A 26,588-nucleotide genomic window follows, 5' to 3' on the forward strand; every position below is an offset into this window, starting at 1 on the left:
GCTGTTAAATAATAATACACCGTCATTGCAAAAATAAACAAATTTTATTTGATAGGGATTTAATTATAATTATATTTAAAAATAAATTATGAAAAATTTTTTTTAAAATACTAATTTATATGTAATTATAATTTATAATTTATTTAGACCGATAAATTTTTTAAAAAAGAATATTGAGTAAAATATTATAGATTGACTTGATTTTTTTATTCATTATTTTAACAGATAACGTTTTTGGTACTCGTGTGTGAGCGCACACACTTTGCTCGTTGCGTCAACCTCACTCAACGTCGAAAGCCGCATTAATTAATTTAATCACATAGTTGAATTATGCGATTATTATCAAAAGAAAGCAATAAATTTTTTTATAGAGTTTATTTTATTTATTTTTTATAAAAAAATTTTTCTTTTCATATTTTTTGTCAATAGCATGAAATTTAAGCTTTAAAATTGTTTTTAAATTTTTGAGCTTGGTAAATAACAATTTTGAACAAAAAAAAATCAATACGAAGAATTTTTAGAGAAAGAAAAATTTGTTAATTTAAAAATTTTTCTACTTAAATTAAAACAATAAAATTTTTTAAAAGTATTTTCTTGATTTAAAATAATTTTATTTTCTTTTTAAAAAACTTATTTTTATAAATAAGATATATAAAAAATATTACAATTCAATAGATAAAAATTGTAGTTTTTATAGTATATATATAATGAAGTTCAGGTTAAAAAAAATTGGTTATTTTTAAATTTATTTTAATTAATTTAATATTTGTAAATTATGGATCTAAATACAAGTAATTATTTTTATAAAATGACTGATAGAAAAAATTTAAAAGAAAAAAAAAAATTAGAAATAAAATTTTTAAAAATTTCAAAAAAATTTATTTTTTGTCACAAAAATGTTTATTTTTTTTTAAATAATTTTTTTTTTCAGGGTGAATTTTTTTATTTATGTTATTATGTAAAAATACTGAATAATAAATCTCTGCAGGTGTATTATTCATAGATCTGAATTTTTTTACTGATAAAAATAATTATAAAAATAGAGTAGTAAAGTATAACATTTAAATCCAAGCAAAGTACTAATTTACAAAATTAGATATAAATGATAACGCTAACCAATATCACCGGACATTCTATCAAACTATAAACCTTGCAATTACATGAATTGCTATCTCGGATTCTCCGATAGGGGAGCTTAACGGTAGCACTAATATTATTAACTAACGATCGATTTAATGATAGTCTTACTACACCAGCAATTTAGCATTAAGTTGAAACCTGTGGTTGTAAAGCCGATTTAAATTCGCGGATGGTAATCACCAGTTTTAACTTTAAAGCCGATAATTGAGGGCTTTAAATTTCCACTTTATACTTCTCAAGGGGTTGTCGCTAAAGTAAAGCAAACCGAAACCTCACTTGTAAACGGAACCTTCCCCGAATAAGATGAAGTCGCGGCTTTCGGTGTACTGGTTGTTTATAATTTTATTAACTTTGTCACTTTCGACGAGCAAAGGGCATGAAATTCTTGCTAAATTCACGCGGGATTACTTTAGAAATTTGTATATTAACCAGATTGTTGTTTTTGGATGCTGGGATAAATATGGTAAGTTTGTAATTTATTTATAAATTATTATTAATTTAACTAGCATTGTAATTTTATTTAGACAGTTTAAAATTCAGCAAATCGATAATTATGGATCCGGAGATAAAATTAATTTACGAAAGTATTGATGACAACATTGACTTGGACAAATTATTGCATGTAGATTATTGGAAGTTAGGAATTGTTTTAGATTTGGATTGTCAACGCAGTAAAATTATTTTTGACCAGGTAATTTTATTCCGTACTCAAAAAAAAAAAAAATTGTATCAAGAGAAAGATATTTTATTCAAAAAATAATTTTAAATCAAGTAAAATTTCGTAAGTTAAGTATTGAAAATTAATTTAACAGATATTTGATAAATTTAAGAATTTTTTAACAAATAAATTATGACAAAAAAATTATAAAAAAAAATTGACATGTAGAAATTTTTAAAAATAAAAAATGCAATTTTTTAAAAAAATTTTTTCGGAAAAAATCTATTTGTTAATAAAAAAATCATAATTATTTATTTGTATTAAAATTCAAAAATTTTGTTGAGTTTTTGCCTTTACTTTTTCTTCTTTAAAAAATAGACTCATCACTGTAGCTTATTTTCATTGCGAAATTAAATTTAATTTTTCTTTAATAAATATAAAAAATTCCAGTTTACGAAACAACATTTACGACATAACGAGTCTTATTTTTGGTTGATGCCAACGACCGGTGAAAAAATACCAGATTACTTTTACAACCTTCCATTAACGATCGCTAATGAAATGACGCTAGCAATGCGCAGAAATGATAATTTACATGATGAAAATAATACGGATAACAATAATAAAAGAATATACGAACTTTATGACGTGTACAATCCCAGTTATCGCCATGGTGGGAAGCTTAATATCACTTACATGGGTCATTGGAGTTTGAATGATCGCAATGAAGGTTGTTAAATTGAATAATTAGCTTATGACTGACTTCTAATCCATTATTTGACACACAAGGATTTGATTATCGTTATCCGACTCCTAGTAGCTTACGCAGTAGAGCTATTAATATGTAACCAGACTGGACTGGGTTCGATTCCCGGCTTGGTTCCCAGTCTCTATAATTTTTTTAAAATAATTTTTACACTGAAAAAAAAAATTAATTTAGTCAAGAAAAAAATTCTTGAACTAAAATAATAAAAGAAAAAATTTTTATTTGAGTAAAATTTGTCAGTTTAAGATTTCTTTTACATTAATCAAGATAATGAAGCTCTTGAAAATCATTTTTTTGGTCCAAGAATTTTTTTCTTTTGAATCAAATTAATTTTTTTTTTTTTTCAATGGAGTTTTAGAGGTAAATTTTCAATGATTAGGATTTATTTTCTATTAAAAAAATCGGAATGTATCTTGTAGAAATCAAAAACATCAACTTTGTGTTTCAAATAACGGATTAGAAGTAATAGATAAGATAATTTACAATTATAGCTTAAAATTAAACATGTTTTAGGAGTTTTGAAAATTATTTTGACGCAATACAAGTACAAAAGACGTGGAGATCTTCAGGGACTTGTACTAAATGCGTCAATAGTCGTAAGAATCCCTAAAAATTTTATTTTTAATAAATTTATACCAAAAAAACTTGATAAATTCTGTTTCAAAAACAAAAAAAAAAAGATTTATTTTTTTGCAGATTGATTTTCCAGCGGTACCTGATTATGATACATATATCCACAACCCAATAAATCCTCATTTGGACACAATGCACCGTTATAATTACGCTCTGACACTTCAAATGCGCGATTATTACAATTTCACGTTAGTTTGATAGAAAATTGAGTCGCGCTTTTTGAAACAGTATTTTTAAAATAATTTTTCTACTAGAATGAATCTTCAGAGAGGAAAAACCTGGGGTTATTTGGTGAACGGATCGTTCAATGGAATAATTGGAGATATGTTAAAAGGCTTGGTAGATTTTGGAGCGACTCCTTTTCAGTACAAGCCCGAAAGATTGGACGCGATTGAATACACCGTCCAGACATGGGTAGCAAGACCTTGCTTTATTTTCAGACACCCTTCGACTAACAACCTGAGCAACCCTTTTTTGAAGCCCTTTGAGAACCAAGTTTGGTATTACATTGCGCTTTTTGGCGCAGTTAACTGGATCTTTTTGTACACTTCCGTGAAACTTGAGCACTGGTTGGTCATGAAGAAGCCTCAAATGACTCTTGATACCTATCCGGCTTCTGAAATTTTGATGATTGTCACGTCTGCTATGGCTCAACAAGGTATATCTTTATTTTTTTGGACCCACAGCGATTATGATAAATATTTTTAGGATTGAGCGACGGTCCACGATTTTACGCGGGGCGAATCGTTTTCATATTTCTCTTCATCGGGGGCTTTCTTCTTTACCAATTTTACTCCGCAAGTGTCGTAGGGTCCTTGTTGGCCAAAAAACCGAGGTGGATTAACACCCTTCAGGACCTTGCTGACAGTAATTTGGAAGTCGGTATCGAAGATATTGCCTATAATTACGACTTTTTTGCAGTAAGTTGTCTACAGTATTCATAATCAGCAGTTTTTTAATTATTTTACTGTTTTTAGACGACCACGGATCCTGTAGCTCTGCAATTGTATCGCGATAAAGTTGCGGTTAATAAAAAACGAAAAAGAGAACCTTATTATTCAATTGAGGATGGTCTAAAATTGATGCAAAAAGGAGGGTTTGCTTTTCACGTCGATGTTGCAACTGCATATAAAATAATAGAAGTAATTATTTACGTCAATTTTTTTACAGAAATTGTATTTTTTATTTATTATTATACTAGCAACTTTGCAGTCACGACGTGACTGCCGTGACTTGTGGACTATTAATAAATAAAAATTTGTTTTATTAAATAATGACTTTTGTTAAATTGCACTGTACTTTTTTAAATATTGACATTTTTAAAGATATAAGCTTATCTCGATGTTACACTGTAACGGGGTGGTTAGCCCGGTCCAATTGGTCACCCCGTTCCTCTTTTGAAAAGGACGCCACTGGGATTTTATACACAGTGTCCCAGAAACCGGGGTAGCATGAGAAGGGAAAGATCGGGTCGTGAGAAGCTTGAGAGAGAGGGCTGTAAATTAATGCTGATGAACAATTATTAACAATAACAAAATTATAATTATTTATTCCAATTAAACAATTTAAAATTAACAAATTTTCTTAACAATATTACCCTTAAAATTAACCTAATAATTACTAAATTATGAGAACCTCTCACCTACGCAGGCACTCGCCAAAATCTTACAAACTAAATATCGTCTAACTCTTTATAATCATAGACCATTACGCATCCATACTAAATGAACTCATTATTAGCTACGCCAACCTGACAATAATTAACAAAAGTTTATTTCAACTACCAGAACTAATTTCACATAAAACAACCTTGTCTACCTGACGGAATACCATATTATCTTACTAATTTCTATATAAAATCATCCACCGGACGTTAACTTAATTTCCCAAAATTCTCAATTTATTCATACATCTTAATTACCAATAAAACTGAATCTCAAAACTACGCATTCTCCAAAATTACCAAAATTACGCCTAACAATTACTTAACACGAAATTCCGACCTTCGATTTTAATTCATTAATACATCTTCTTAACTAAATTCATTTTCAATTTACTTAACCAAATTTTCTACTAAAGTTATCAATCAATTTATTCTACTAAACCCACTGATTTATTTCATTTCTTGATCTCCACTAAATAATCTTTAACAATGTTCACTACATAATTTTCTTAACAAGTTCAGTAATCATTTTCTAAATTCACTAAATTTCTCAATAAATACATTCGCTAAATTAACTAAATTAATTAAATTTAGCCCACTGGCCTAAATTTAATTTACCACAATTTTTTAAATTCAACTACTGTAATTCTAAAGCGTCTCAACAAGATTTACAACCACAGAACATTATAGAATGACCTTCACTAACTTAATTACGCAAATTTTGTCTTGAAAATTCCTAACTAAAATTAACTTATTATAGCCAACAGGCCTATAATAAATTACTAATAAATTTTCTACCAATAAATTAATAATTAATCAATTAAATTTAATTTTCAATATAAAAGTTCAACGACAAAACTAACTAATTTACCTTGACAATAAATAACTAAGGTACGAACTCGCTAATATAAAAATGGCCGCTCGAGAAATTAATTTTAATTATTTCAGCCTCTTAATTAAATAAATAGTCTAATCTGGCCTAAAATAATTGAAAATACCTGGAGGCTCAATTATTGTTTTATCCAACGACGACTAATACTCCGGTCCAACTTTGCGGGCTCAGCTGCTTGGCGTCTTGTCGTCTCGAACCAGGGTGCTGACCTGTCAGGGTTGTCCAATTCCAAAAATGCCCCGATAACTTCCTCTGCAGTTGCTCTTTATTCTCGACGTCCAAATTTGCACTCTATTGACTTAAACTGATCTTAACAAGGTCACTGATTCACAAAGGCAAAAGGCCACTGGCTTCCAGAAGGGAAAAAAGCCTCGATATCTTTCTTGCTGGCTCTTTTATAACCCTCGAACTCCGGTTCTCGAACTTTCTTATTGTTCTGCCCCGTTTCATTTTTCGGGGACAGTAGTGGGGACTTTCGATTAGCACGCCCGGTGACAAGTCGAAACTACTTGTCAAAAATCGAAAAGTAAAGGAAAGCCCTTACCTACCGTGCGTTAATTAAGTGGTCGATAATGACCCAGGGAAGTTCGATTTTACCTGTTACAACACTCATCAAAAGCTTTCATTTGAGTACTCACAAGCAATTTTGATATATTTTTCATATATAGTATAGATCTGTTCTAACAAACATATCTGGTAACCTTCAACAGAGGCTACAGAGAAAGTTTAATGCCTGCATAAGATTCATTTATGGTGTTCCGCGATTTGATCACATTACTCCTTACAGACGGCAGCTTGGATGGTTGACACTGCATAGTAGACGCGAATTTTTGATAACTTGTATGATTTATAAGATGTTGCATTTGCAACATTATAATTTGTTGTGTGACGGTTTTCGTATTTTGCTCTCAGTTAGAAATCGTGCAGAGCGTAGAAATGATGTGTTTCATCAACCAAATTGCCGTACAGTGACTTTTGAGCGTTCATTTCTGTTAACAGCCATAAAGACTTGGAATCGGCTCCCGTCTGATATTGTTGCATTAGGCACATTTGAAGAGTTTAGAGTAGCGTGTTTTAATTGGCATTTTGATAGAAATATATAAAACTGTGCAAAGAATTGTTGCGAAGAATCAAGAACAATAACAATAACATTTTTGTCATTATTATATTCATTAACACTTATTATATTATGTTATTTATCATTTTACTTATCATGTTATAATTTCTATAATTAATCTATTATATTCTATTATCCTAATATTACATTAATTTATATGTACTCATTATGTAATGTACTTAATAATGATGGTCCTTAGGGAGCACTTGCTCTAGGATCAAAATTTAATAAATAAATAAATAAATAAATAAATAGGGTGTCCTCACGGACGCCATTGTAGCATCTGATGAAAAAAATAATTCTGAGACGAAGTCCTTAGCCATTTTTCAATTAACCGCATAGATAATTAATTATTAATTAAAAATAACGTCTCTTTATTTGTTAGAGAGAGAGCGCCAGTGTCCAGTAAAGTATGTGTCAAACAAAGACACAACTAACTGTATGACTAACTAGTTTCTATAGCTACGTAGTCACACATATTTACTTACACATTCACACGTGCAAGCGTCTTCGTTGGAACGCACTTGACTTGACACTAGTGCTCTCTCTCTAACGCATAAAAGGACGTTATTTTAATTAATAATTAATTATCTATGCGTCTGATTAAAAAATTGCTAAGGACTTTTCGTCTCAGAATTATTTTGTTTATCAGATGCTACAATGGCGTCCGTTACTTCTGGGACACTCTGTATACATATATGTAATATATATTTTGAAGATATAAGGTCATCCCGATGTTACACTCATCAAGAGCTTTCATTTGAGTACCCACATGCATTTTTATATATTTTTCATATATACATATATATAATATATATAAATATATGAAAAATTGATGTGGGTACTCAAATGAAAGGTCTCGATGAGTGTAATATCGGGATGAGCTTATATCTTTAAAAATGTCAATAGTTCTCAAGATATAAGGTCTTTTCTTGATTATGTATCTAAAGATAAAGAATTTTCGAATGCAGCCTAAATACTTATCATGAATTGACTATCGTTGAGAACGATATGAAATCTTGAAAAGGCACAAATTTAAATCAAGATCTTTGCAATGATACTAAATTTAACTAAAAAAACCCTATGACTTTTCTGGAAACAAAATTTTTCTTATATAAGAATATATATTCTCTTAATAATAGAGATTTATAAAATTTTTTGTTCTCAATACACATTATTTTATTATTTATTATAATAGTCAATTTTTAAGTATATATATTGACTTTTTGATATATGTATTTTTAAACTTTGTAAATTTCTGTAACAGTAATAATCATTAATCGTTAATATTAAATACAATAACTGAAGAAATAATAATTATTTTAAAGTGATTAAAAAATTTATTTGATTTTTTTGTTTAAAAATATTCAATTAAAATTCGTAATTTTTCATTCTAAAAGATAATTCTATTTTCCTTTTACCAGGAAACATTCAATACCGGTGAAATATGTGACTTAGTTGAAATCCAATTATTTCCTCCAAAGCACACGGCGACAGCAACGGCCAGATTTTCGCCTTTCAAAAAAATGCTTACTTATGGGTGAATATTTTAAAATATTTTTGATAGCAGTAGTTTTGTTTGTAGTTAACCAAAATTATTATTTTTTGGTTTTAATTAATAAAAATCAATAAAATTGATATTAATAAAAATTAATAAAATTGATATTAATAAAAATTAATGAAATTGATATAAATAAAAAAATAATAAAATTGATATTAATAAAAATTAATGAAATTGATATAAATAAAAAAATAATAAAATTGATATTAATAAAAATTAATGAAATTGATATAAATAAAAAAATAATAAAATTGATATTAATAAAAATTAATGAAATTGATATAAATAAAAATTATTGAAATTGATATTAATAAAAATTAATGAAATTGATATAAATAAAAATTAATCAAATTGATAATATTTAACAGAATGAGGCAAATAGTTGAGCACGGAATGGCTCGCAGATTGAGAAACGTTTGGATGCACCGAAAACCAGAGTGTCCAGAAAGTCACAAAAGTGATCCAGTTCCTGTAATGATCCCAGAATTCAGTCCCGCGTTATTTCTTCTGGCATTTGGATTCTTTGTGGCGTTTTGTTTTGTTATAGGCGAGAAAATAATCATGAGGCATGAAAAAATTAGAAACATCAACGACGATGATAATGATGATTCAATATCGGATCAGAAAACAGGCTCGACAAATTCAGCCATTAGCGAAAAACAGGAAGAATTAAATTCAGATAAAATTGATATTTAGTTTAACAAGTTTTATATTTTCAAGATAAATATATTTCTAGTAAAGCATTAATTGTTTAATTTTTTTTTTCAGAAGTTGGAACAGTAATAGAAATTAATTCATTCAATTAATTTTACTTTAAATCATTTTTCAAAAAAATGAAGCTAAAAAAATCTTTTTTCTTGTACAAAGAAAGTTTTATTTGATTTTTTATCATTTATGAAGTATTATTAGAATTTAACAGAAGATTAAATGTTTCCAAAAGCGCTATATAAATATCTGGTCTTTTACGCCTGAAAAATATTATCATTAATATCTAATTAAAAATTTGTTATCCTTAAAAATATTTACTTTAAATATTCAACAGTGGTGTCGTATGCTTTTTTTTGATCCATAGTACATCTTCCACAGTGAGTTTTAAGCATGTGTGGAAAAAGTTCTAAAAAATGAGATCAAATTCAATGATATTATATAAAATTATTGCTCAAGCTCCCTGATAGCCACAGTTTTAGACCAACCAAGTTGGTGTCAGATAGTTGCCACCAACTTAGCGACAACTTGCGGTCAACTTCCGAATTTGTAACTGTTGGCGGCAAGTTGGCTACAAGTTTCTGAGAAAAAAGAGACCAATCTACTGCCGCAATATGTCGCCAAATTTCTTAAGAAACTTATCGTCAACTTGGTGTGAAAAAGTTTCAGAGCAACTTTTGCCGACAACTTGGTGACAACTTGGTGAACAAGTTGACACCAACCGAGTTACTTTCCAAGAGTTGCCGCCAAGTTGGTGACAAGTTGCGGCAGTAGATTGACAGAAAGTTGCGGCCAACTTGGCTATCAGGGCTATCACGGAAAGAACAATAACCAACCAACTGCACATACTCGTATAGTATAAGGTAAAAGCCCCAATAGATGATCATGTACCAGTATATGATCACTCCATGTATTTGTATACCTATATTTGTGAATATAGATATACAAATACATGGAGTGATCATATACTGGTACGTGATCATCTATTGGGGCTTTTACCTTACTCCGTGATATCTATAGTGAAAAAAAATTTCAGACTATAGTCAATATCCTTGAAAGTATACTAAATTATTTTTGGACTGTACTCAGTGAAGTCTTCGATTTAATCGAATAATTTTTCCGGTTATATCGCGTAAAATTTCACGTGATATAATCTGAAAAATTATTTCGTGTAAATTAAGGTAGTTCTTTCCCAAGCTATAGTTTATGCTACTGCTGTCTCTTTCATTCACTAGTGTCGCCTCTCTTACGGGCTATCGCTCACTTACTTCCATGTATGACTTTATTTGCTTACTTCACTAGTTTATCAATGACTTCTCAATAACTATGTGGTAGGGAATTCCAGAATTTTGTAGGGTAATTATACATGTATTAATCTAAGTAATATTAGTTTTTTGTGAAATTCTTAAAATTTCTTCAATACAAAAATAATAAAACTTGGCGGTTTTCTCTCTCTTTTCCCATACCGTCTGTGTAAAAATGTCATTTTCAATTGCAATTATCTTCGGTTAGACGTGGTAAATCGTCTCTAAATTTTAACAGCGTTTGTATTATGTATTTAAATACTTCTATACGGAGTTTGGGAGATTTCTTGAATTTTTGCTTTTTGGGCCTAACTACCTTAATGCTCCTTAAATGTTTTTAATGTATGTAATAATTATTTAAAACAATATTTGACTAACCTAATATTTAAAATACATAATAGATATGATAATGCTAAGTGCGCAGGCGCTAGAAAAAAAATTGGCGGAGTCACCGTGGGCATAATCCAAATTTCAACCGAGTATAATTTAATTTACACGAAATTATTTTTCTGGTTATATCCCGTGAAATTTTACGCGATATAACCAGAAAAATTAATCACTGAGTACAGTCCAAAAATAATTTAGTATACTTTCAAGGATATTGACTATAGTCTGAAATTTTTTTTCACTACAGATATCACGGAGTATACTATACGAGTATCCGCAGTTGGTTATTGTTCTTTTCGTTATGAAATTAAAAGATTTAAAAAATCTTTTAAAGTAAAATAAATCTTTACATTACCTTTAAATACTTTTGCACGTTCGGGGCATCTTAATTTTCCCAATAAACAACTAGAGTATCTATCCACTATACGGCGATTCTCTAAAATATCGATAATATCGAATCCCACAAATAAATTATTATAATAATTATCAAGTTTTTCTTCTTCTTCATTGGCGCTTCCAAAATAAGCTATTATTGCAATTATTAAAAAAGTAATCAACTCAAGCTGAGCCAACTTCATTTTTTTTTTAAGACTAATATCTCTTTAATTGAACCCGTCTTTTTATATCGTTTATCTAACAATTTTTGACGTAAATGAACGTTTTAAATTCGATGTGTTGGAGCTATCGTGACACCACCGGATACGAGAATTATTATTAACAATTTATTGATCTTAAAAGACTAAAATTTAAGTAATAAATTTGATTAATTTATTTTTTTTTTATTCTATTTAAAAAAAAATAAACTGAGTATTAAGAAAATATTTCTGAATAATTTCATTTCTAGTTTTTTTTTAATTTTCTCATTTGAAATTTTTTACTAAAAAAAATCTGAAGTTAATTTTCGAGTTTAAATTTCTAAAAATAAATTTTTATTTTAAAAAAATTTTATTTTTAATATTACTGCGTTTTATTTAAATAAACATTATTTTAGTGTTGAAAAAATTAATTTTTGTATTGCAATTTTTATGATTTATTAACAAATAAATTATTATAAAAAAAATTCATCAAAAAATGTTAGTTGTAAAAATAAAAAAAAATTATTTATCATATTTTTTTAAATTCTTAAATACGCTTTTTTAATTTTTGAACTTAAAGCGATTATCAATTTTTATTACTGATTATTTTATACTTGTTATATTTTTATTTAAAAAATTTTTTTTATTACAGTGTATGATAAATTATTGGCTAGAAAAATTTTTAAAATTATCGACGTCAAAATAAATATAAACATATTTATTTACTATTAATTAATAATGAAGAATTGTTCTTTAACGTTTGTCGGTTTGAATTTATCATCAGTAGATAAGTTACCACAACAAATAATTAATTACCGTAAATTTTTATAAATCAAAATTTTATTTTTATACTTGAGTTTTTTGTAAAAAATTTTTCAAGAAAAATTTTTATGAAAATCCAATCGATTATTATCGAGGGCAAAAAGCAAATAAGGCCAGGGAAGAAAGTAGGTCGGAAATGATAGCGAGATCTGTGTATTTAACGCTGAATACTTTTGCAGGTTTTGTTGTTTTCTAACGGTACCAAACATGCATTTGCCATCACCAATACATTATTATTAACCATTAAAACAACAATAGGTCATTATTTTTTCCACGGGCATACAATTAAGTAATTAACTTAGAACTTACAATGGAGTTTTCCACGAACAGAAAAAAGAAGATAATTTGTAACTTTTAACTTCAACAATCCTTAATATTTTAATATTTTTTCTGTTCATAAATATTATTGCATATTGTTAAATCTTTTTAATAACATTTAATATAAATATATTTAATTAAAAGTTACCTTAAAACCGGGAAGCTGAAAACAATCAAAGTGTAATTTCCTCAGCGAGGTCGCGTCACCGTTAATTGCGTTTATTGTCAGGAAAGTTATTATCACAATCAGGATCTTCACTCCTACAAGACTATTACATCTCGTTCAAGTTGTTACTGGTGTTGTTATTGCGCAACATAAAGATCATTTCATCTGCTAATACACTACATTTATTTATATTTTTATTATCTGATAATATTTACATCTTCTTAAAGAGTAACATAAGAAAAAATCATCTACCATTAAAAATATAAATATATATTACTTGTTTAAAAATTAATTTATTATTTAAGAAAATAATTTTCTAATTTTTTAAAGAATACAATTATTTTGTATTTTAAATTTGGCGCGCTTCCCACCGCGCCATCTATGTACGTCATTTCTCGTATTGGCAACATGAAAGCACAACCATTTTGTTCTCTTGTTAGTTTTTTGACCGATCATTGTTTAAATCAATTGATATTAATGAAAATTTAAGGAGATCCATGCGAAGTAGTCAAATTTTTAAAACTTCCTGAAAATTTGTAAATACAATCTACGTTGCCTAATAATTAATAAAAAAATTAAAAAACAGTAGGTTTCCGGGATATTTAATCATATAATTAGGTTTGAAAATTGTAATTTTTACATGTAGGCAAATGGAGATTCCACCGGCCGTGTATTTGGTTAAGAATTTAATGCAATTAACGATTTAAAAAAAATTTCATTTTCATTGAATTTGATTGAAAAAATAATAAGCTTTCGATTAAAACAATAAAAAAAAGTAGCTTTTCGAACGTATTACGGAGGTATTTTATATTTTTTAATGAAAAATCACTCGGAACTTCCGTTCTTTAAAGTCTTGTATTTGACTTGGCAACACCGCTTGCGCAGTTACCCGGCGCATATGTAACTGCGGTTTTTTAATGCTAGAAGATCTTAGTCATTTTAGTTACACAGTAAACATAAATAAATTTGAAGATTAGGGAACTCTTGCAGTGTTGTCAAGTGTATACCGGTAATTCAGAGTGCTTTATTTTTTAATAGTCAATTAAATGTTAATAATTATTTAATGAGTATATTTTTCGGAAATTTCCTCAAAAATGTTATTAATTAATTTAAAAATTAATTTTAAGATGCTTGACAAAAGTATTTCTACGTATTATTTTTTTATAGACTTTTTTTACACTAGGATCTCCTTAAAATCAATTTATATTAATAAAAATACACTATTATAGTTATAAAATAAAATTTAATCAATAAAATTAGCAAAAAAATGTAAAATTTTGAAGAAACTTTAATTTCTTCTTGAAAAAATTGAAATCGTCAATTTTAACAAATATTTATTTGTTAATTAATAATATTTGTTAAAAAAAAATATTTATTACTAAAATATGGTTTTATTGATATTAAAATTTCAAATTTAAGACAATGCATTCATTAATCGCTTTAATTGTAATAAATATTTGTTTAATTTTCGATAGAGGTTCAACAAATCTCGTTTATTATTCCCAAACCATCCTGCATTGATAATGATGTTATGTAAATTTATTTGTGTCGAATGTTTTAAAACATTCTACCGAGTAATATTTACATTTAATTGCAAGTACCGATAGGATGATTATAGATAATTAAACAATCCAGTTGCCTGGAGGAAAATAATCGGTATTGAAGTAAAATGAAAAAATAGTTGTCTGTGTGCAGTAATCGATGGATGCTCGTGCCGGTATAAATGCGCCCGCGAACCACGGGATCGGTTTACTCGTTCGGGAAATGCATCCCAGGTTGGTGGGTATCTTTTGGTGTCACTGTGCGGTCATGCACACCTCCGTTATTTTACTGTTAGTTGTGTGTGCATCGCATTGTTACCAGCCGCCTCCAGCGGAGGCTTACATGACCAGGTGGGACAAGCTCAATTTGGACCTCGTTTTGGAGAACAAAAAGCTGCTCCATCATTACTACAATTGTTTGATGAACAAGGGACCTTGTCCTCCTGATGGCCGCGAATTGAAGCGTAAGCATTTTTTATACTTAAATATTTATTAGTTTTTTATTAAAAAATTTTAAAATTCATTTTTTTATTTTCATTTCAATTTAAAAATTTTATATAATTAAATTTATATTATTATAGTAGTTTTTTTTTAATTCCCAAAAATCGCCATTTTTTTAGGCTGTCACACAAGGTGTGCCCCTTAAGAAATGACCTTGTATCTTGTGAACTATTGACATTTTTGAAGATATAATCTCATCCCGATGTTACACTCATCGAGACCTTTCATTTGAGTACTCACATCAATTTTTCATATATTTTATATATTTATATATTTCACAAATACCATATATATAAAACATATAAAAAAATGCCATGTGGGTACTCAAATGAAAGGTCTTGACGAGTGTAACATCAGGATGAGCTTATATCTTTAAAAATATCAATAATTAAGAAATGACCTTGTATCTTGTCAACTATTGACATTTTTAAAGATATAAGCTTACCCCGATATTACACTCATCGAGACCTTTCATTTGAGTACTCACATCAATTTTTCATATATTTTATATATTTATATATTTCACAAATACCATATATATAAAACATATAAAAAAATGCCATGTGGGTACTCAAATGAAAGGTCTTGACGAGTGTAACATCAGGATGAGCTTATATCTTTAAAAATATCAATAATTAAGAAATTACCTTGTATCTTGTCAACTATTGACATTTTTTAAGATATAAGCTTACCCCGACATTACACTCATCGAGACCTTTCATTTGAGTACTCACATCAATTTTTCATATATTTTATATATTTATATATTTCACAAATACCATATATATAAAACATATAAAAAAATGCCATGTGGGTACTCAAATGAAAGGTCTTGACGAGTGTAACATCAGTATGAGCTTATATCTTTAAAAATGTCAATATTTAAGAAAGTACAGTGCAATTTAACTAAAGTCATCAATTTATACAGCAAAATTTTATTTATTTATAATTCACAAATTTTATGAAATTTTATTTTTGTTCTAATTTACTTTCAGGAGCTTTGCCGGAAGCATTGAGTACTGAGTGTGCAAAGTGTTCCAAGAGCCAAAAGGAAGGCGCGATTAAAATTATCAAGTACTTGAGGTAATATTTATTGTTTTTACTTAAAAACTTTTGAACTGTGAATTGAAATCGCGTTAAGTACTCAGAAGTTAATAAATAAAAATTTTATTTTTATCCTAGACGGATAAATTATTTTTTTTTATTCATAATAAATTAACAGGTTATTATTGTTATTGTTATTTATTCATGAGTTATTCAGCAAGTAATTACAATAATTAGTAAAGTTTTATTTATTTTTTTTCATTGATTTATTCATAGTAATTTGTCATTTTAATCATAAAAATTTCTGCGAATAATTTTAAAAATTCAATGAAAGTTTTTAAAATACTCTTTACTATTTTGACTTTAAATTTTATTAAAAATAATTTGATGTTTTTTTTAATTCAAATTGATTGAAAAAAATTTAATAAATTTTTGGTATTGCCGAACATATAATATATTAAATCACATGACCTACAATCACAAAAGTACTATCGGTAACAAACAAGCGTGAACAAGCAACTTTATTATTAATAAAAAAAATGTTCCAGGTCGACGGATTCAAAACAAAATTTTATTGAAAGAAGTAAATAAATAATTCAAAAAATAAAAATTCATATTTAAAAAAATAAGGGCAGAAACTTGTTCTTAAAAAAATTTATTTTCTAAAAAAAAAAAAAATTAATTCTTGTAAAATTAATAAAATTATTATTAATATTATTTACAGAGAATACAAACCGAAAGAATTTGGAATACTTGCCAACAAATATGATCCTGACGGAGTGTATCGTAGAAAATATTTTGCATCAAAAGATACCAATAATTTGACGTAATTACAGGAAAAAAGAAATTAAAAAAAAATTGTAAGAAGAACTACAATTATAGTCTACTCCAATGAAAAAAAATAGAAAAAAATACATGTCAAGATACATAAAAAATATATTTTAAATATATAAATATATATGAATTATGTAAAGTAAATATATTTTTAATAACTAACTTTTGGCCGATTTTCATATATATTTTATATATTTCAAATATATTTTTTTTTTTATTTTTAGCTATATATTTTTTAGGTATTTTAATATATATCTTGGATATATAATATATATTTAAAATATATATGAAAATCGACCAAAAGTTAGTTATTAAAAATATATTTACTACATACATTTTTTTTATATTTATAAATTTTTTATAGATTTTGACATACATTTTTTTTTCATGGGGGTAATAATTGTAATTTTTCCTAAAATTTTTTGTGTATTTTTTAATTTTGAAGAGAATTTTGTACTATTTTATTTATATTGTTATTGTTATTATTGTTATAAAAAAAAAATATATTTTATATTGTTACCTACGAGCGACTTTATATTTCTTTATTTATTTATGATAGATTGAATTAATGGAAACTTGAAGCTGTCGAGTGCAGTCATCGAACTTTTGAACTACTTGGAGGCAAGCCAATATAAATATACAAATTGGAAGGTATTATTCACGAGATTCATAATACACAATATATTATGTGTACCGTATAATGTGCATAAGGATAGTGTATTAAATAAAATGACAGGGTTACTGATTAGACCCTCAAATGTATGATTTTGCGAGTCACGAAATCTCAGGATCGATTAATTTAATAACACTTATAAAGAGCTAATAATTCGCTATTTGCATAAGTTATTGCCAAAGTTTAAATTACCAGGCGAAATTTAGCTTACGTGGTTTTACTCAAACTCCGTCACCGCTCGATTAAACTTATGTCTTTGTCTCATTGTCAGTCGTAACAGCCCCGCTCACTATTAGCGGCACTCGCTCCTCGTATCATCACTAAGAGCTTTGTTTTCACTTTCGAGTAAGATGGATTTACGAAAAGGGATTTTTCTTCTGCCTTTGCTCATCCGATTCATTAAGGGTGATCAATTTTTGGAGAACTTCACCCGCGATTACTTCGACAGCATTCACGTTTATCAGTTGATTGTTTTTGGCTGCTGGAACCTTCAAGGTATTTGCAAAAGCTTGTTCAAAAAAATATTTTTTATTGAAATTCAAAAGAATTTATTTACAGAAGCTCATAATTTTGCTAAAAATGTAATGAGACAAGAAGCTAAAGTTTCTTACAACGAAATAAGCGACAATATTAATTTGGAAAGTACATTAAGACTTAATGCTCAAACTCTTGGTGTAATACTCGACCATGATTGTCCAGGCAGCGACTTGATATTAGATCAGGTACATTTATTATTATTAATAATAATGATAATAATAATAATAATTAGCATCCTGTACTAAGTAATTGCCAAAAATTACATTTTTATGAAAAAAATTTGGAATTAATGATTTTTGAGGTTTTTAATTACAATGTATATAATTTGAGTATTTTTTTAAACAATTAAAATTAAAATAATATTGCTATTTTAGGATTATTTACTGGAATTTTAAGGAAAAATATTACGGAACTGAATTATAGAATTAACAATCTATTTAAAATGTGCTTCAAAAACTTATAAAAAATTTAATATAAAAAAAAAAAATATTTAAATTGTGAAAAGACAAAAATTCCGGTCAAGACCTTGCATTTTAAATAAAAATATTTTTTTTTATTATTTAGATAATAAATTGACTATCAATAAAAAAAAATCAAATTATTACTTTTTAAGTAAATTAAGTCAATTTTATAATAAAAATATACTCGGAAAAAAATTATTGCTTATTCTGTTAATTAATATAGATAAATATTTAACATATTTAAATGTCAAAATTTTTTAAAAATTATTAAATCATTTTAAATATTAAATAATTAAAATATTAAATTAAAAAATATTAAATAAATTTTTAAAAAATAATATTTTTTTAAATATTTTAAAAAAATACCTATATTATTGAGTACACAGTAAAAAATTTTGCGTCATTGCGTCAAAAAACTTAGTGTTAAAAATTTTTGTGTTAAATATTCAGCACTTTCATGTGTAAATATGACATTTATTTTATTAAATTAACACAAAAAAGTGTTAAATATTTAACATAGTAATTTTTAACACAAAATTTTTTGACCCCAATTTTTTTACTGTGTAAATACTTTGTAGAAAAAATTTTTAATTTACTCTTTTAATTACATAAATTATTATCACAAAAAGGCAAATTGAAATAAAAATGAATACAGAAAAAAATAAACGAATATATACAAGGGTAATTTGATTGAACAAACCAAATTGTTAACAATTCGAGCAGTTTTCCAGGCAACTGGAGTTCAATGAATCTTATCGGTGGGTTCTGCTAACCGAGTCATTAGAATTCCCGACACCACCGCTGAAAGATCTTCCCCTGACGGTTGCGAGCGAAATGACCGTAGCGATTCGACAGAACAACACTTACAAACTCTACGATGTGTACAACCCGAGTTATCTTCACGGAGGTGTAATTAATGTAACTCTCATGGGCTACTGGACCCCTGAGCATAAACTGGTTAATAATTTTAACCACCAATTCAAGTATCACCGCCGTCAGAATTTTAATTTATTACCGCTAAACGTTTCAATCGTCGTAAGCAGACTTATTTTTCTTTGATTCAATTACTTGCTAGTATTCAATTCCTTTTACTGTTTCAGTTGGTAAATGACCCGAAACCTGACTTGGAAACTTATCTAACGACCCCCATAGACACCCATCTCGATACTATGAGTCGGTTTACTTATCAAATAGTGTTGCAATTGAAGGAATACTACAATTTTTCGTAAGTTGTTTGAGTAACTTGCTGTATAGGTATTATTTTTTGGCTTAAGAATTTTTTCTCTTGATTGAAGGTAATTGCACGCCTCATAAGCGAAGCGGATGAGGTTGTGCTCTACACTCGCCTTACAAAAATCAAGTGATTTCTTGAACTGAAATTGTCTCTATTTATTTTCTATCGCACTTGTAGAACAATACTTACATATAAATGTAATGGAAAAACACTAATGTCAACGCTTATGACATTTTTAAAAGGCATTTTGCTTTTTAAATAAATAAAAAAAATGTTTAAAAAAATTATTCCGTGGACGTCCGGCTGTCAAATGTATGTATGAAAATTGGCGTGGTCACGATAACTGCCGAAAAACTTAACTGATCAAGTCCATTTATTTTTTATACGCTTCAGTATGATTTAAAACTAAGTCCTTTCGAAGATCACGGTCTAATTCAATGTAGTTTATTTATAATTAGCAATAAACTAAAAATCCACTAATCGTTTGTATATCTATATCTATGTAAATAAGGTTCGTTTACAATACATGCGCAGTACCTTTTCTTTTCTGGGTGGACAATGGCGCGAAAGATTTAAAAGTATTTGTATTTTATTTTAATCAATTTTATTATGGAAAATGAGATTATGAGGCGTGCACTTTTGGATTTTCCAAAATTTTTTACTATTTTTACTGTCAATAAATTGAAGATTATCCCCAAAGCAATCAATAACAATATGACGTTTTAATAAATAGAAATCTTCCTTATCATCTCGAGCAAAAAGTCTCAATAATTATCTCCTACAAACCCTGATAGATGGCGTTTAGAATTTTTTCCTATCTTTTTATCCCCGTGAAAATACTTGTTTTATATCGTTAGAAATTTTTCTAAAAATTTTAATCAATTTTATTATCGAAAATGAGATTATGAGGGGTGCACTTTTGGATTTTCCAAAATTTTTCAAATTGAAATCGATTAAATTCCTAAGAAAATATTTTCAATTATGGTTGACTTGTTCACCAATACAAGGAATTAGTTATTAATTAAGTAACTTATTTTTGAAAGTATTAACATGAAACGAGACATAAGCTGGGGATACAAATTAAACGGAACCTTCGACGGAATAATCGGCGACATGGAGAAAGGCATTGTTGACATAAGTTCGACGCCATTTCAAATTAAACGTGATCGTTTGGAAGTTATTGACTATACTGTACACGTAATGACTATCAGGTAAAATTTTAAATAAATTTTCTGGTGATTCTTCTTTTTATTTTTTGAAATTTGATGTTCCTTGAAGGACAGTATTCTTCTTTCGGCATCCCAAGAAAAATGACATGCAAAATGGATTCTTGAAACCATTTGACAGCAGCTTGTGGTACATTGTCTTCGGAGTGGCTGGTGTTTATTGGTTAATTCTTTTCGTAACAACCAAAGCCGAATCTCATGTGAAGAATATTAAAGTTCCCGACAATTCTTTGATGTCATTACCGGCAACAGAAACCAGTCTTATAACTATGGCTGCTTTGTTCCAGCAAGGTAATATAATTATTGTCCTTATTTTTTTTGACCTCTTGAATCTTAAAATTAATTCAATTAATCTATTAACAATTGTTAAAATAAAATAGGAGCAAATGATAGTCCGCGTCTTATTTCTGGACGAATCGCTTTTTTGTCATTATTTGTTTGGACGCTTCTTCTCTTTCAATTCTATTCAGCGACGGTTGTTGGGTTCTTACTAGCGCCACCTGCGTTCTGGATTACTACATTGAAAAATTTGACTGACAGTAGTTTGAGCTGCGGAATGGAGGACATGGATTACTACAGAGATTTTTATGCGGTAAGTATTAAATTATGTTATTATTTCATACTTAAATTTTTCGCATCAGTCTTACAAACAGGATAAAACACTTTTATTTGTTTATCAAACAATGAACCCGACAGCATGGCCAATAACAAGGTTCCATACAAAATAAAAGTGTACATAGTATGTCTTTTATAAGACAAATATGTCTTAATATTATATGTAATATCTGTATTCTAATCTGGTTTAATAAAAAAAAATATACAAATAAATTATAGGAGGGTAGCTTATGATTTAATAAAATTTATATGGAAATTTTTAGACGACGTACTTAGAAACAGCTATTGAAATGCACGAGAAGAAAATAAAGCCAACCAAGAAGCTACCAAGGGGATCCTATTTTCCGGCTGTTGAAGGACTCCTCAAAGTTCGGGATGAACCGTTCGCTTTTCACATTGAAGACACTACGGCTTATCGGATTATTGAAGTATACATTCAATATTAAAAATTCAAGTTTTATTTAATTTTACTAGAAATTTTAATAGCACGCCTTAATTTTGATCAATGATGAATCATACACGAAAAGAAAATTATGGGAACTATTCCTATACCATTATGGGAATGGTTCCCATAATGCTATAGGAATAATTCCTATACTATTATAGAAACTATTCCTATATCATTATGGGAACTAATCCCATAATATTATGGGAACTATTCCTATAATATTATGGGAATGGTTCCCATAATGCTATAGGAATAATTCCTATACTATTATAGGAATGGTTTCCATAATTTATGGGAACCATTCCCACAATAATATAGGAATGGTTCCCACAACATAAAAGTTTAAATCCTACATGGAAAAAAAAAAAAAAATTGGGGCTGCCGCATAATACATTCCTGTGGAAGATACATGACTTTCATATGACAGCAACATGATTTTCATGTGGCAGGCAATAATAGTTAAAAATAATAATAATAATAATTTATATTATTAAGAGAATAAGAACAATTTTGTCTCCTGGATAGCCACATGATGAAATCGATTTTTTAGTGAAATTTAGTGTCATTGCAAAGGACTTGTCATGAATTTGTGCCTTTTCAAGGTTACATATCATTCTCGTCGATAGTCAATTTATGATGACAGTCAATTTATACAAGATATTTAGGTTGCATTCGAAAATGCTCTATCTCTAAATATATAATTGAGAAATGACCTTGTATCTTGTGAACTATTGACATTTTTAAAGATATAAGCTCATATTGATGTTACACTCATCGAGACCTTTCATTTGAGTACCCACATCAATTTTTCATATATTTTATATATTTATATATATTATATATGTATATATGAAAAATATATCAAAAATGCATGTGGGTACTCAAATGAAAGCTCTTGATAAGTGTAACATCGGGATGAGCTTATATCTTCAAAAATGTCAATAGTTTACCAGATACAAAGTCATTTCTTCATTATGTATCTGGACACAGAGCATTTTCGAATGCAGCCTAAATTCTTATTATAATAAATTGACTATTGGTGAGAATGATATGAAACCTTGAAAAGGCACAACTCCAAGGAAAAACCCATTTTATCACATAAATACACTGGCCACAAAATTTTCCTTATTCTCTTAATAATATCGATTATTATTATGATTATTATTATTTAATTAGTATTGTTGTTTGAACTATTATTGCCTACAACATGAAAACCATGTGGCTGCCCCAATTTTTTTTTCCGTGTATATATTATAGGAATCATTTCGAACTCACTCCGCACGAAGATTTTATCTTTATTTTATTTTGAGAATGATTCCCATAATGGTATAGGAATGATTCCTATAATATTCTAGGAATCCTTCCTATACCATTATGGGAATAGTTCCCATAATGATATAGGAACCATTACTATATCATTATGGGAATATTTCCCATAATATTATGGGAATGGTTCCTATAATTGTATAGGAATCATTCCTATAATTATAGAAACCATTCCTATACCATTATGGGAACCATTCCCATCATTATGGGAAATTTTCCCATAATTCTGGGAAAATTTCTTATAAATATGGGAACAGTTCCCATAATTCATGGGAACAGTTTCCATAATTCATAGGAACAGTTCCTATAATTGCCTGGGAACTGTTCCCATAAAATTATGGGAATAGTTCCCATATTTTTCTTTCCGTGTATCCTGTTTTTTTTTGAGATTCGACTATTGACTAACTTCAAATTCTCATGAATTTTTATTTTTTGGATTATTAAAATAGCTTTGAAAAATTTTAATTAGTTTTAAAGTTCAAATTTTGATTTAATAAAATTTTCTAATCTGCAAATTTTATTTAAAAAAGATTACTTTTATTCAAATGTTACTAATAAGTATTTTTAATTTTAAAATTTTGTAGCTTGATAACAAATCACTTCACTAGGATGATCAAAGAATTTTTTATAAAATTTTGAATAAAAATTTCTGCTTGTTTAGAATTAAGTAAAAAATTTGAAATAATAAATTTTTTTTAGTTAATTTTATTTTCTACGGAAAATTTATAGAGGCTTTAAATTTTTAAGGAGAAGAATACAAAATTCTATTATTGAGATTTTTAAATGAAATTAAATGATAATATTTTTTGTAACAGGATTTATTTACGGAAGATCAAATTTGTGAACTTCAAGAAATCCCTATTCGGGCACCGCGGGAAGTTTATATTGGAGTTCCAAGACATTCTCCATTTAAAGAAATGATCACTTATGGGTGAATTTGATTATGTTTTTTTTTTTTTTCATTTAAATTTAAGTAAAGTCAAAATATTTTAATAAAAACTAGATCATTAATATTGATAATTGCTAATTAAACTTTTGCAGGTCTAGAAAAGCAGTAGAACACGGACTAGCCAATCGTCTAAGAAAACATTGGCGTTACAAAAAGCCACCGTGTCCAGAAAGTCACAGTTCAAAACCAATGCCAGTGATGATGAAAGAATTTGCCCCCTCATTGATGTTTCTCTTGTTTGGTTTTGGCTTATCTGTGTTTATTTTATTCGCAGAGTGCATTTATCACGCAAAATTCAATCGCGACTCGAACGAATCCGACAACCAATCAATCACTCCGGTACAATCGGCAGGAACGGCAGAGCAAGATATTGAAGAAAAGTTTGATCATGATAAAACAGTATCACAATTTAGCGCATAGAAAAATACGATGATTCAAATATTGAAGTAGATACATAAATATATTATTCATGGCAATTATTGTTCAGAATGTTTTAGAACGTTAAAGTAGTAATTTATTTTATGTTTGTTCTTCATAAATCATAATACTGAGTAAAGTTTATTGACTGTTAATTTGTAAGCAATAAATAGAATGAAATTGAATTAAGATAAAATTATTTGGATGGTGATAAACAATATAAGTATTTAGGCTGCATTCAAAAGTGCTCTATCTCTAGATACATAATTAAGAAATTACCTTATCTCGTGAAATGTTGACATTTTTAAAGATATAAGCTCATCCCGATGTTACACTCATCAAGACCTTTCATTTGAGTACCCACATTAATTTTTCATATATATATATATATATATATATATATATATATATATATATATATATATATATATATATATATATATATATATGTTATATATATGTATATATGAAAAATATATAAAAACGCATGTGGGTACTCAAATGAAAGCTCTTGATGAGTGTAACATCAAGATGAGCTTATATCTTTAAAAATGTTAATAATTAAGAAATTAATTTTTATCTTGTGAAATATTGAACTTTTTAAAGATATAAGCTTATCCTGACATTACACTCATCGAGACCTTTTATTTGAGTACCTACATCAATTTTTCATATATTTATATATATTACATATATGTATATATGAAAAATATATAAAAATGCATGTGGGTACTCAAATGAAAGCTCTTGATGAGTGTAACATCAGGATGAGCTTACATTTTTAAAAATATCAATAATTAAGAACTGACTTTGCTATCTTGTCAACTAATGATATTTTTCGAGATATAAGCTCACCTTGACATTACACTCATCGAGACCTTTCATTTGAGTACCTACATCAATTTTTCATATATTTATATATATTACATATATGTATATATGAAAAATATATAAAAATGCATGTGGGTACTCAAATGAAAGCTCTTGATGAGTGCAACATCGGGATGAGCTTATAGCTTTGAAAACGTCAATAGTTAAGAAAGTACAGTGCAATTTAACAAATATCTTGAGAATTATTGACATTTTTAACGATTTAAGCTCACCCTGACATTATTCTCATTGAGATCTTTCATTTGAGTACCCACATCAATTCTTCATATATTTATATATATATTACATATATGTATATATGAAAAATTCATGTGGGTACTCAAATGAAAGCTCTTGATAAATGTAACATCGGGATGAGCTTATATTTTTAAAAACGTCAATATTCAAGAAAGTGTAGTGCAATTTAACAAAAGTCATTGTTTAATAAAGCAAAATTTTATTTATTTATAGTTCATAAGTCACGGCAGTGACTGCAAGGTTGCTAGTTTTATATATTAAAAATGTAATTTTTCAGAAAATCACAGTTGAAACCGACGCTTGTTATTATGAAGGAATTTCCTCCTCATTGATGTTCCTCTCATTTGGCTTCGGGTTTTCTGTGTTAGTTTCGCTCGCAGAGTGCATCTATCACGCTAAATTTGATCTTGACTCGAACGAACCCGACAACCAATCAATCACTCGGGTACAATCGGCAGAAACGATAGAACAAGAAGCCGAGAACAAGTTTGGTGATGATGAAACAGCAACACACTCTAGCGCTTGAATAATAAAATTATGGATGACTTGACATCTATCAGCTGAGCACTTTTGCGGGTGAATGTTATCAAAGGAACAATTGTTGATTTATATAAATGAAAGCACGTCGAGCGAGCTCATCTGCAGTTCATTAAACTAGATCTGCATAATCCGTTTGTAAGGCATTCAACAACCAATAATTGAAAATAGATGCGCTGTTAAAACAAAGGATTATCTTTTGAATTTCCACCCATTCAAAGGAACATCAACTATACAAATAGACATATAATAATAATAATTAATAATATAGATCACATAAGATACATAAATGGTGTGTTACCGATTTACAAAGCACTTAACGTAGCAAACTTATTAAAAGCCTATCTAAGCGTCTAACGCCATATAAAATGTAAACGGTGTTAAAAATAATAAATTAGCAGTAAAGCTTA

The 26,588-nt window shown here is 28.0% G+C and overlaps 2 protein-coding genes and 1 long non-coding RNA gene across 3 annotated transcripts; 2 read left to right on the forward strand and 1 right to left on the reverse strand.

The window, feature by feature from the left end:
• The first annotated feature begins 1,112 nt into the window (after nt 1-1,112).
• On the forward strand, nt 1,113-26,588 carry LOC123260102. The gene is made up of 26 exons (XM_044721046.1): nt 1,113-1,603; nt 1,665-1,831; nt 2,249-2,528; nt 3,078-3,160; nt 3,261-3,385; nt 3,452-3,855; nt 3,906-4,117; nt 4,175-4,339; nt 8,294-8,409; nt 8,799-9,125; nt 9,473-9,515; nt 14,571-14,712; nt 15,745-15,832; nt 16,518-16,619; nt 17,496-17,514; nt 17,597-17,795; nt 17,859-18,022; nt 19,022-19,333; nt 19,399-19,523; nt 20,576-20,743; nt 20,811-21,049; nt 21,139-21,350; nt 21,637-21,801; nt 23,963-24,078; nt 24,189-24,671; nt 25,919-26,588. The coding sequence occupies exons 1-25, from the start codon at nt 1,444-1,446 to the stop codon at nt 24,514-24,516; spliced, it is 4,461 nt and encodes a 1,486-aa protein (XP_044576981.1). The 5' UTR covers nt 1,113-1,443; the 3' UTR covers nt 24,517-24,671; nt 25,919-26,588.
• On the reverse strand, nt 9,336-12,935 carry LOC123259216. The gene is made up of 3 exons (XR_006508188.1): nt 12,690-12,935; nt 9,457-9,544; nt 9,336-9,398 (listed from the first exon to the last, which is right to left on the reverse strand). It is a non-coding gene; the product is annotated as an uncharacterized LOC123259216 (long non-coding RNA).
• LOC123259209 (ejaculatory bulb-specific protein 3-like) lies at nt 14,279-16,627 on the forward strand. The gene is made up of 3 exons (XM_044719550.1): nt 14,279-14,712; nt 15,745-15,832; nt 16,518-16,627. Exons 1-3 carry the CDS (start codon nt 14,409-14,411, stop codon nt 16,621-16,623), a joined length of 498 nt encoding a protein of 165 aa, XP_044575485.1. The 5' UTR covers nt 14,279-14,408; the 3' UTR covers nt 16,624-16,627.

This window comes from Cotesia glomerata, linkage group LG2 (assembly GCF_020080835.1).
Source record: "Cotesia glomerata isolate CgM1 linkage group LG2, MPM_Cglom_v2.3, whole genome shotgun sequence".
In the NCBI taxonomy this organism is placed as follows: domain Eukaryota; kingdom Metazoa; phylum Arthropoda; class Insecta; order Hymenoptera; family Braconidae; genus Cotesia; species Cotesia glomerata.